The sequence below is a fragment of the Meriones unguiculatus genome, chromosome 20 (genome assembly GCF_030254825.1).
Source record: "Meriones unguiculatus strain TT.TT164.6M chromosome 20, Bangor_MerUng_6.1, whole genome shotgun sequence".
In the NCBI taxonomy this organism is placed as follows: Eukaryota; Metazoa; Chordata; class Mammalia; order Rodentia; family Muridae; genus Meriones; species Meriones unguiculatus.
The window spans coordinates 33,234,573-33,247,328 of NC_083367.1; the positions used below are offsets into that span (position 1 = coordinate 33,234,573).

Here is a 12,756-nt window from a genome sequence, read left to right on the forward strand (position 1 = left end):
AACCCTTAAGTGACAGCACATGCTGGTGAAGATGTAGAGAAAGACATTGTTGTTGGTGGGAGTGCAAACTTGTGCAACCACTTTGAAAATCAACCTAATGCTTTCTCAGAAAATTGGAAATAGCTCTACCTCAAGACCCAGACATACCACTCCTGGGCATATACGCAAAAGAAGCTCCATCATACTACCAGGACAACTGTTCAACCATGTTCATAGCAGCTTTGTTTGTAATAGGCGGAAACTGGAAACAACCTAAATATACCTCAGCTGAAGAATGGATAAAGAAAATGTGGTACATTTATGCAGTGGAGTACTGCTCAGCTATTAAAGACAATGATACCATGAAATTTACAGGCAAATGGAAAGAACTAGAAAAGATCACCCTGAGTGAGGTAACCCAGATCCAGAAAGAGAAATGTGGTATGTACTCATTTATAAGTGGATGTTAGCCATAAAGTACAGGATAGCCATGCTACAGTCTACAGACCCAAAGAAGCTAAATAGCAAGGATGGTCCAAAGAAGGATACTTGAATCTCACTGAGAGAGGGAAATAGGTTAAACATAAGGAATGGAGGGAGGGAGGAGACTGTGTAGGGGAATGAGTGGAGAAGGGAACAGGAAGAATGAAGTGGCGGGGCAGAATAAAGGAAGCGAGTACTGGGAGAGACAATCGGATCTGGGAAGGGAGCATTTCTGGGACATGCTAGATACCTAGGACAATGGAAACTCCCAGGAATATGTGAGGGTAATCCTCTCTAGGACTCCTAGCAACAAGGAAAATGCATCCTGAACCATCCATCTCCTGAAACCAGGCAAGACTTCCAAAGGAGAAATTGGGACACAAACTCAACCACAAAACCTATACCCACAATTTGTCCTGCCTATAAGATGTGCAGAGGTAAAAGGTGAAGCAAAATTTGAGGCAAGGTCCAACAAATGACTGGCCCAGCTTGAGATACATGCCATAGGAAGGAGCCCACCCCTGACACAATTAATGGTACTCTGCTATACTTGCAGAAAGGAGCCTAGCATAACTGTCATCAGAGAGGCTTCACTTAGCAACTGATGGAAACTGATGCAGAGACCCACAGGTAAACAGCAAGTGGAGCTTGGGGAATCCTGTGTAAAAGGGGGAGAAAAGATTGAAGTATCCAGGGGGGTCAAGGGTACCACAAGAAAGCAATTAACTAACCTGGTCTACAGGGGCTCATAGAGACGGAACTGCCAACCAGAGAGTATGCTTCAGACAGACCTAGGCCCTCTGCACATACGTAAGAGTTGTGCAGCTGGGTCCTAACATGGGACTGTTAAGGCAAAGCAGGGCTGTCTCTGTATTGCCTGCCTTGGGATCTCTTTCCCCTAACTGCGTTGCCTTGTCTAGCCTTAATAGGAAATGCATGCTCCCAGTCTTACTGCAACTTGATATGCCAAGGATGACTGATATTCCAAGGATGGTTGATATCCCCTTTTTTGAAGAGAAATGAAGGAGGGATGGATGAGAGAGGGTGAGAGGGAGGGACTGGGAGGAGAGGGGAAAAAGCTACGATCTCAGGATGTAAAATAAATAAATAACTTAATTAACATAAATAAATAAGTAGAATAAACTTATCATAGACTCTCTGCTTTTATAATAATTAAGAACCAAAAGATTATATCCAACTATCTGGAATGCACCCATGGAATCACATATTCATTATAAGAAGCCTAAAAATATTTATTGAATATGTAAGGTAATAAAACTACTCCACATTTTTATTACACTTATGTGTTAACGTGGGGCAGAGTAAGTACAGGTGTGGGTCTGCCATAGCTTATGTGTCGCTCAGAGAACAATGTTTGGGAGTCAGTTCTCTCCTTCCATCAGTAGGGTCTCCCAGGGTTCAAGTTCAAATGTCAGGCTTAGTGGCAAGTGCCTGTATCCCATTGCCTATCCTGGCAGTTCCCAAGATTAGAAAATGTTTTAGAGAGATAAAGAGTTCTGTAGCTTATTGCCTTGAATATGTGAAATGTGCATGGATGTTTTTGCTACCACTGCACGGCTGTCCCACCTTCACTGTAAACACTGTTCTGACAGCGTCATGAATGGAAGCTTATAGGCAGGCAAGTTAGAACAAGAAGGATGTATGTTAGGTTAAAGTTGGGCACCTTTTCAAACTATCATTTTAATTTCTGAAATTCACAACAAAACCAAGTTAAAGAAAAAAAATTTAAATTCACAAAAGCCTAATTTGGATATTCCCTCATGGGGAAGATTTATCCTTGCATTATCCATAAGACTCTCAAATGTTATTGATACAAAAATTATGAGATGTAATTCGAATCTGAAATATGCTTCAAGGGGGTAATGAGTATGTATATCATGACAATCAATCATGGCTCCGGTAAGGACAAAACAAGAGATAGTTTGTTTCAAGAAACATACCTGTTCCTTCCAAACTGTGTCAAAATCAAACGATTTATTCATATCATTATTCGAACGCTACTAAAATAAGGAAAATCACAGCATACATGAGAAAGAGGCTCTAGCCTGCGGAGTTTGTATAAGAGGAAGTCTAACCTTTCGCAAGATAGTATCTTACTTCAGAAAGAAAACTAAAAGGTCTTATATAAATAAATCGTTTTAATTTTCAAGTCTGAGAAAAGAAACATTACAAAGTTCCAAGCTAAGTGCATTCACAGGGCAGGCCAACAGCACTCTTGACTTCCTCTGGCCCTCTGTTGTCAAACATGTCATATTGTCACCATTAGCAACTCAGCAGGCTTTTGCTTAACAGAACATTATTACACAGGATCCTGCCAATGCCTGTAAAATACCGTCCACAGAGACATAGCATCTACTAAAACAATTCATCTCTTCAGGAAGCTTACCATTTTCTTTTCTTTTCTTTTCTTTTTTATTTCTTTCAGATGCTAGCTTTTTTTTTTTTAATTAAAGTTCACTACAACGAAATATTTCCCACGTTCATGTTTGGGCTTCATACCTAAATTGTGTGAGTTCAGTCATTGTTTTTCTTCCCTTGTGTACTAAGAAAGACTCATGAATAAAAACTAGCGCATTGTTGCAGTTCCTGGCTCCTGACTCCCGAAGGTGCTTCCCAAAATAGCCTGAGCCAAGACTTGAATTGGTTGAAAGAAAAATACAGAGCACAAAGTAAGAGAAAAATCATGATTCTAACAAAGGGCACCATACCACGTAAACCATTGCTCTCAAAGGAAATTAAACCTTCAATAATGTGCTTTTAAAAAACCATTGACAGCCATAGCTACTTCTTACTCACTGTGCAGTCAGAGAGAAACTATCAAACCCCTCTTGAAGCGCATTGGTTATACAATCAATCTTCCTTATGGAGTATAACACAACCCTGAATTCACAATTTGAGGTCATTTTTATTTAACTTGATGTCTTAATGTAAAACTTATAGCTGTACAAAATACAAAATAAAAGTGGGAACTGTTATTTCTCTAACACCAGCTTCCCTTTTTGCATTGAAAACAGTTGTTGAATATCACTAAACTTTCATTTCCATTTAAAAAAAAATAGAGATGATACCATTGACTTCATAAGACAAAAATGTAAAGTGTGTAGGCTTATGCCAACCACAGACTCCACATGGATGTTGACTTCTATGATCCCCACAGATTTTATTCTTTCCATTCTATATTCACTTATTCTACACTAGCTGTTTGAACCTTTGCACCATATAGTCCTAATATCACAAAATCTTTATAAGGATAAAAATGAAATAAGTAAAGTGTAACATTTTTAGCTGGACTGGGCCAATAATGAAAACAAGAACAATATTTACATTAGTCTTGGCTGCTGAGACCACTGTGCTCTACAATATTACAAGGAACTATTTCTCCTCCCACTTTTCCAGAAACTGTTTTTTTTTTTTTCCACTCCTTCCTCCAATCTCCCCAATGCAGAAATAGAATATAATTTCTGCCCTCCTCGTGTTGTATCTCACAGAATCATTTGTTTGTACCTTTGGCCAAGATACTGAATGATGACCTATTGCTGACTCAGAGCCAGTGTCCTCCTGAGACATAGCCTCACCTTCCCAGTTGCTATGTAAATACCAGGAATTAGTATCCCTTGTTAACTGAAATATTTCATATTAATGGAAGTCATTCCACTGTCACCCAAACCAACTTTTTCTCTGAGATTGTCTTCATGAAGCACTCAATGAATTAATAACTCAGTTATCCTATTCCCTTTTGATTCTATATTTTTTATCCAAACCTGCTTTTTGTATATATTCATGTAACTTTGGCATCTGATGACTCCTTTCCACGAGATTCCTACCTCCATTGCCTAGTAAAACAAAATGGCACTCTGCTCCTTTCTCTTTATCTTTTCTCTTCCTCTTGCGGACGGTCATCTTGACTACTTTCTTCTGTGCGATTCGACTTTGGGACACTTACATGTAACACTAATCACCCACAGCTCTTCCAAAATCATACGTCTTACCTTACAGACTCACACAAAACAACTCACCCCAGACACTGAGATTTTTGTCATATGGCAGAGCCCCAAAATATTAGTATATTTCTCTGTTCTTCCTTCTCTTCAATCTATTGAGGATGCCACTGCTTTTCATTTTCTCCAGGTTCTCCTCTGCTCACCCTCAGCATGTTCTACTGTGTGAGGTTGTCTCCAACTATTTGAGACATTTCCCACAATGAATCTATATCTCAGAGGATATTTTTTCAGTATGATGCTACCTTCTGTGTTCAGTACAACACTAGCATATAGTCAGGTCTCTAACAGCATATGCACAAATCAGATTATTTCCCCAAGACAGAAAATACACTGTTATTTCCCCACACCGAAGAAAACAAGTTGCCATCATTTGATGTAAATATTTGGATTGTATCATTCACTTCAGGCTTCCCTTTCCCTTCAAAGGAGAAGTTGAAAAGCTACCTAGAGTGTAAACAAGAGTTATATATTATGGCTTAGTAGAGGGAAAAATGAAGCTTTTTTAAAATTGGAAGTGTTAATTATGGGAAGTGAATTCCAAAAGTACTTTTTAAAAACATTCAAGGTGACCAGGTAAGCCTCTACCTCAAGCCAAGCAATTTTTAGTCAGTTTGTGGACCATATCTCCCTCCTCGAGTCCACAGCATGCCTTCTTTCAGAGCAAAGATCAGCTAAAATCCGAATGGGTTCTGTCTACCACTTTCCAACCCTTTCAGTACAAGGAAAATGCTAGCTAGCATCCTAGTATCACTCTAAACAGCACCACAGCCAGCAATTTCCCTTTGTCAATAAATCAACAACCATTATTAAACCTTTCATTAAAGTTAGCCCAACCCCTCAGTTTTCATTAAGCCGCATTTTTCCAATGCTGAAAGTGTTTTCTGTTGGAAAGGTGCTTGAAGTTGAAACAAAGGCAAAGAATTGGCTTTATTATGCTGCAGTGTATCATTACTGCTAAAGCTGGTGAACCTATCTAGGGGGTTTATATCACCATGTGGTGATAATAATAATTATTAATAATACTTCTATCTGGATAATAGTTAACATTTCCCAAGCAGTTTCAAATATATTATTTTAATCTTGCCATAATAATGAAGACTTGGCACTGGTTTGACTGCATTACTTTTTAAAAGAGAATACCGGTCTCAGAGAGTTTAAAGTTTTTCCAAATCTTCATGGGAAGAAAGAGGGGCGCCTAGATTAGAAGCCAGTGTCTTCCTCTCACCACTTAGAACAAGCTTCTTTCCAGTTCCTTTAGTGTCTTATACCCAGGACACAATTTAATAGAGTTGATCTGCATTTCTGTGACTTGATGGCACATATGTATCAAAATGTAGGATATCAGGAAGTCAGTACCAACATGGAACTTTCCCATTGAGCCAGGCACTTCCAACCTAGCCAGAGTCAGTATTTGAGTAGAGGAAAACCAGGACCACATTCAAAAGAGGCAGGGTGGAAGTGGCCCAGTCGACAAGCTCTGGAAGAGATAAAAAGTCTGAAGTTTTCTTCTCAAATTATTATTATTTACAATTTATTCACTTTGTTACTTACTAATGTAAGGACAAAAGACACTAGAATAGATTGCTCTCATGATATTAACACTGCTCATCATAATAGTGGAATTATGTATCCGCTCAAGGCAAAGTTAAAGAAGCTCAATTTTTTTTCTTTCTCAAATGGAAGGAATGCATTCGTTCACTAAGCATAACCTACCCATGTACTAAGTATTGACTCCTGTGTTAATACACCTTTAAATATTTCATTTGAGTCATCCTGTAGTAAGTTAAGGCCTTTGCTACTCTTCAACTTTGTTTAAACCTGCATGTTTGAAACATGGGAACAGCCTGGACCAGACCTAGTCAGCATGCTAGCTACGGTTGTTTCTGTCACTTTTGCTGCTATTTCAGGATTAGTTCAGTAGTTACTACATAATTGTCCCAATTTTAAGAGACTGCTCTACTTTAAAAAAAAATATAGGAGTCTGTCACTTTATCCTTTTACTAGTTCCCAAGTCAGCTTTCACATCACCTTCAGTTTGCCGTGGTCTGTACCAGGAGTAAAGTTTGGCATCAGCTGCTGTTGTTCTAGAATGTTGTTCAGATAGCTTCCTTACAGTTACAGGAGTTCTTCTGGAACAGAAATCCCATACAATGCTCATCTGCCACTGTTAGCTTCAACCTCCTCACCCCCACCGTAACACTGCACAACAGTGCCTTTAGGATAGTGAAGGTGAAGGAGCCTGGTCTACACTGGCTCAGTAAGGAGATGACAACAACTCTTTACTGAGAAAATTTTCAATAAACTGAGAAAAGGAGGCTCTTAAAATCAGACTTGGCAATTGAAACTTTCTGTCCTTGTGTCTTCCTACTTCTCTGGCTAATTGCCCTTGACTGTATTAATCTATACTTAAGTCATATTTGTTTTACTTCAATTTACATCTTTTAGTACACTTTAAGAAAGACTAAATCATTGTACCTGGCAGTAAACCAGGTACAATATGCTCTGTGCTGTGCTCTGTGGCTATGTTTTTAAGTGTTCAGTGACTGTTTCAGCATTTGCATTTGTTTTGACCGTTTCCCACCCTGTTTGGAGAAATAGGAGCATGCTCTTATTTGAAGAGAAGCCACAAACAGCTGTCCACTTGCATGCCTTCTTTTCTTAAAAAAAAAAAAAAAAACTACCAACAAATATGCAAGAATAATGGGCACATTTGTAGGAGGATCATAGCCATATCTGAGCAGTCTGCTTTCTACCACTTCTGGGAACTTTAATACTGTATGTGATAGTCAAGCATTATGACAAGACAAGGGCAAGATGGTCAGTACCCTCTGAGTTGCCACTCTGATAAGAATTATTTTAATTATAGTTACATTTAGTTGTTTACTAATGAGTCAGCCCGGTTCCAGGTAAATGACTGTTTGGAACATAAATAACGACTCTGCAAGCCTGTTCTGATCTCAGGTGTGTAAGTGGTGGGCTAATTGAAAATACACAAGCCAACTCAGAATACTACATCATCTTATATTTCATATGACAAAATTTCATTCATGAATATGTCCAGCAATAATTACTTGTACATTCATGTAGTATTCTCTCTCTCTCTCTCTCTCTCTCTCTCTCTCTCTCTCTCTCTCTTTCTATCTCTCCCTCCCTCCCTCTCTTATCATGTGTTGTGTGTGTGTGTGTGTGTGTGTGCCTGTGTGTGTATGTGAGATGGACATGGTACAGACACAAGTAAAAGTCAGAGTTGAGAAACTTTGGTGTCAGTCCTCATCTTACATCTTGTTTGAAACAGGGTTTCTGTAGTTTTACCATGGTGTACAACAAGCTGACCCATGAGCTTCCAATGATTTTCCTATGTCATATTCTTACAAGTAGGAACACTGGGATTACAGAGACACAGTCTTTGTGCCTAGCTTTTACGTGGATTTTGGAATTCAAAGTCAAGTTACAGTGCTTTTGTGGATAGTGCTTTTACACAGTGAGCCATCTCCACAGGTTTTACCTACAGATACCAACTTCTTCAACATTTGCTAGACTGCTTGTTTTCTCTTGTCATTCCAATCTTTCCTTCTGCAAGAAACTATCTCCTTTAGCTTCACGGACCATTATCCTCAGACTCTTGACAAAATCAGGTGAACAAATTGAATTTCTCCGCTGAGTCCTAAGCAGGGCACTATCACTGAGGAAGCAAATGAAGCATGTGATATCTGGGGTCCTGGGAAGACTGTGGCAGTCTAATGCTGCAGAGTGACTATCAAATTGCTTATAATTTCCTTGTGTTTACTTCTATTTTCACATATTATGTTAGATGACCTGAACAAAAGGAGACAAATTTGGTGAATCTTCCAAAGTACAGCCTGATCAATGAAATTTACCAGTCACTTTAGCCATTCTAGTTCTTTTAAAAAGAACCACAGATCAAAGCAAAAGTCACTCTGACATTTTAGAATTTTGAGTTGCATTACATTCACTCTAAAGAGGTTTTCCTGCAGATACTGTGATTCACAGAGTCTTCTTGATGACTTCATCTCTCATCAAGTTTTTGGAAATGGTTCAGTTCTTTATAATAAGTCCAAAGTAATCTGTGCTATATTACATTATATTAAAAAATCACTGTTATATGAAAACGTCATATATGAAAAAGTCTCTGTTTTGTTTATGCTTGCCTCTCACATACACTTATGGAACCAATGTTTCTTCCTTAGTCAGTACAGGAGAATATTCACCACAGATGAATCCCACTAGAATTTTTAGCAAGAACTATGTGACTTTTATTTGCACTCGGGTTCTTTCTGCGACTCTCTAGTTAAGGTGCTTCTGTTACAAGATTAACTTCCTGTGGACTTGGCTTTTTTTTTTTTTTTTTTTTTCAAAATTTACACACTTTTCTTTTAACTCCATAATTAGGAAGTTGTATGTAATCCCTTTTCCCTTAAATTATGTGGGTTATTGATTTTTCTCAATTTCTGAAATTTCCCTGAATAATTATTTACACTCCCCCTGTTCTTTCCTTAAAATGTTTTTAAAGATGGTGACTGCACTCAAGGGATATGGTCAGAATTAATTTCAGATATGCAGTCTTCTTGAACTCAGGAGATTTGGGATTGTCAAAGTGAGGGAAAGGGAAAACTGGTGCTGAGTCACAGAACAGGAGGAGACTGAGGAACAGGAGAAGGTGGCACATGACACATACACCTCATAGTATTGCCGAGGTATCATATAAAGACGGTATCGGTGACTTCTACATGATAAGCCATGATGTGATGGGCAAAAAGAGAAGATCCATTCTGAGATGAACTGGGGAGGTCCGGGCACAGCTTTTCTTCCATTTCAGGGCAGATATCACAGTACTGTTTAAGCCCATGTCCTGAAGATGAAGGCTTTCAGAAAATGCCAAGATGCTGCCCATGAGTGTTTATGGATTTGAATGTGCTTTAGGTAGGAAAAAAGAAAGAACTAGTTTATGAGTAAAGATGGAGAAAATATCTGGAATTCAGCCAAGCCCTAATCTATGTGCGTTCTTTTCCTATTGATGTGCTCTGCCTTCTACATGATAACTTCTCCTCGTCAATCCCAGAAATGGCACCCTGCTTCCAGCATAGACACCCTGACATTACACATCCATAAAACATGGCTTCTCATTATTAAATTTATCCTCACAATCATTTATTGTTACTTATAATCTTATATCAGCTTATTAAAAATAAAGCTACATACCAATCAATAAATTCTCTTCCATTATAGATTTCCAGGGAGAGTTTTGATTAATGGCCTGTCTTTCATAGTAATACATGCAATAAGCTACTGAAATACATTCTCTTTCCCATAGCCAAAATAACCCTTCCTACATACATGAGAACTGTAAGTAAAATTCACCTTGGCATGGTTTATAAAGCTTGAATAACATTTGTCTACTTACAGGAAAAACACTGTAGTTGTATGTGTATGTGCAGGGAGAGGTAGGTGTGAGGGTGTGAAACCTGCCTATTTAAAAACTTCAAACAGATTTAAGACATAGTTAAATATAAAATATCCACATATGACTATGGTTCAATATAACTTAACATCATAGCTCAACTAATAAATTTCCAGTCCAACTGATATAAGAAATATGAGGGTCTCAATGAATTTTATTTTACATTTTGATAGACACAGCTGGTTCACACAACTCTACCATGAACTTCTTACATTAAAAGGAAAAAAAACTCAAAAAAAAGCATGTAGTCAATGGGTAGAATGTTATAGTTCTTTGAAGTTTCCTGCCTGACCCCCCCCCAAAAAAAAGTGGTGCACAATCCATAGATCTACTCAAAGCAAGGGGATTCCATCCCTCTCAATGACTAATCCTACTGGTGAGTTCCTAAACTTGGTGGTTCTTCAGATAACACCTAGTCTTTTTATTTACTAAAAAAAAATTGTTAGTAGAACCTCTCAACCTAGAATTATAGGAAAGCATGAACAATAAAAGAGGAAAAGCTATTAAAGTATCCATTTACATTTTAACATAGTAATACTCTGAGAAATCTGTCTGAAAATCTGTTAGAGCTATTGGATCTCTCTTTAACTGCAGAAGTCATTTACATTGCTCCAGAAATAGTTTAAACTAACCAGATGCATCGAAAGACACCGTTCACGGAACTAAAAAGACACCAAATGCTTCAACAACTAGTTTTGTAAATACTATGAAATCTGTTTAACTTTGTATTTGATGGAAACTACCTTACCCAAGAGGCTTTTATGATTTTTGTGTCTATCAGTCTGAGAAAATAGTTGTGATGGGGAACCTAGAAATGTCACAGGTCTGCATTTTTCCACAGTAAAATAGAGGAACTAAGAGTATTATTTCTCTCCTAGAACACCAGAGCTCATAAAGTCTACCAGCTGATGGATCTTAAAAGTTTCCCACTTCTAAAAGATGAGAAATCACATCAGACAGGAAGCATACCTTTCAAATTAGTGACAGGCGTAGAACACGAACACTAGTCAGCCTTTATTTTCAGTGTCACTAAGCATGCTCAGAGACGCAGGGTACAACTCTTCCTTCTCATTGAAGTGACACCTATCACATCAGCCCATCATCTACACATCACCAAGCAGAAACGTTCCCAAGCAATAAAACTGCCTGTTCTTGGTTATGCATGAGGCTGTTTGAGGGAGATAAAATATCACCACTAGGGAGAGAGAAAAACTTGATGACAATGATGATGATGAACAGACTAAGAATTTCTTGAAGAAGGAAAAAGTTGTCTCCAGTCTCCACCTCAGTAAACACCAGGATTTGGAAGCCAAGATTCTTAGATGCTTGATTTGGTAGTTGTGTGATTTTAGTTCTCAACATAATAATCTGCCTTAGGAGCACATAGACTGCAGGAGAAACTGTCTTAGAGAAATAAAAGCTTTGAAAGTAAAAGCACAAGCCCTTCCTAGGGAGCCTACCCAACGCTCGTTCCTCAGTCCCATTTTCCCTTCCCCACCCCCACCCCCAGCCAAATAAACAAAACATTGAAATTGAAACACTATGAGACTCCTTGGAGTAAATTTTTTTTTTAAATTGAGCTGTCAAAAGATCATAAGTAAAAATTTTGGATTCAGGATTTACCTGCTCTGATCCCAGTTGGCAGCAAAAAGGACTAGAATCTTCCTCCCATAGTGGTCCAGATTGGCCAGGCCCCCAGGAAAGCCATCCTTCAGCGCCTGCTTGATGCCAGGGTCAGTGGCCTTGAAGCTTTTGAACATATCCAGGTTCTGCTGCCGATACTCAAAGTATTGGGCCAAGAGGCGGAAAGCCTCGAAGTGATGAAACTTCCTGGCCCGCAAGAAGCGTAAGATGAAAGCGTCATCCGTGCGCAGAAAACCAATGTCCGGCCTGGTGATGACCATGTCCCTCACTTCTTGGATGTCCTGGTGCAGAGTGTCTGGGTTCTCATTGAGTTCCAGGCGAGCCTTCTCCAAGGTCTCCGGAGAGAGACCAGCTTGCAAATGAGTCATTGTTCCCCTGTACCCAAGCTGTCCTCTCTGCAGCTCTCCTTGTGTGTCCAACTATACGCCTGGCTTTTGCCACCTCCACACCACTCTCTGGCCCCCAGTTCTCGCTGCTGTCTGCTTCCTTTCCTGTACAGGAAATGGTTCCTCTTCTGTGTTCAGTCAAGTACCCTGTTGCTCCTGCTTTTCCCCACAGTTTTTTTTTCTGGAGAGTATCTAAACTTATACCCCCAGCACTCCTAAAAAACAATGCCTCCCATCAGAAGTGGGCCTCTGGGCAGGCCCTGCAAGCCTGCCTCTTGCCCTTTACCTCTCTGAATATAAAAAGAAAGAAACCCTAATTCCACCTAGCATGGGTGCTCTGGATCCTGGTTCTGTCTTCTTTTCTTGTCTTGCAAGATGTAAGGAAAACAACCCCCACGCACATCTCAGCCCCAGCTCTGTGATGCTGCTGCGGTCCCAGCTGAAGGATGTGCCTGCCACGGATAAAGACGGGAATTCTGATTAATAATAAGGTAGCTCTTCAGCGCTGAGCTCCAGGGCGGGGAGGGAGCGTCTTCAGCAGAAAAAAAGAGCGAGAAAGAGGAAGGGAAAGGAGCTCATTTCTCTCTCTGCTTATTTAAAAATGCTATTTTTACAAGCTATCTTTGTGTGATCTTGTACTTTGGGTTATTACGATCCAATTAGGGGCGACCGCAGACAGTGCATCCTTCCCTCCGCCCGTCTTCCACACACCATCTCATAAGGCTCCAACTGGGTTTTGGGTACCGTTGACACGGGCGTGGGC

At 39.4% G+C, this 12,756-nt stretch overlaps 1 protein-coding gene across 1 annotated transcript in view; it reads right to left on the reverse strand.

The window, feature by feature from the left end:
- The window catches only part of Clvs2 (clavesin 2), a 104,333-nt gene extending 91,905 nt beyond the window's left edge, over nt 1-12,428 (reverse strand). The window contains exon 1 of the mRNA XM_021661363.2: nt 11,587-12,428. Within this exon, the coding sequence (XP_021517038.1) occupies nt 11,587-11,975 (389 nt within the window). The 5' untranslated portion in view covers nt 11,976-12,428. The remainder of the gene's footprint in view (nt 1-11,586) is intronic.
- Nucleotides 12,429-12,756: the final 328 nt, after the last annotated feature.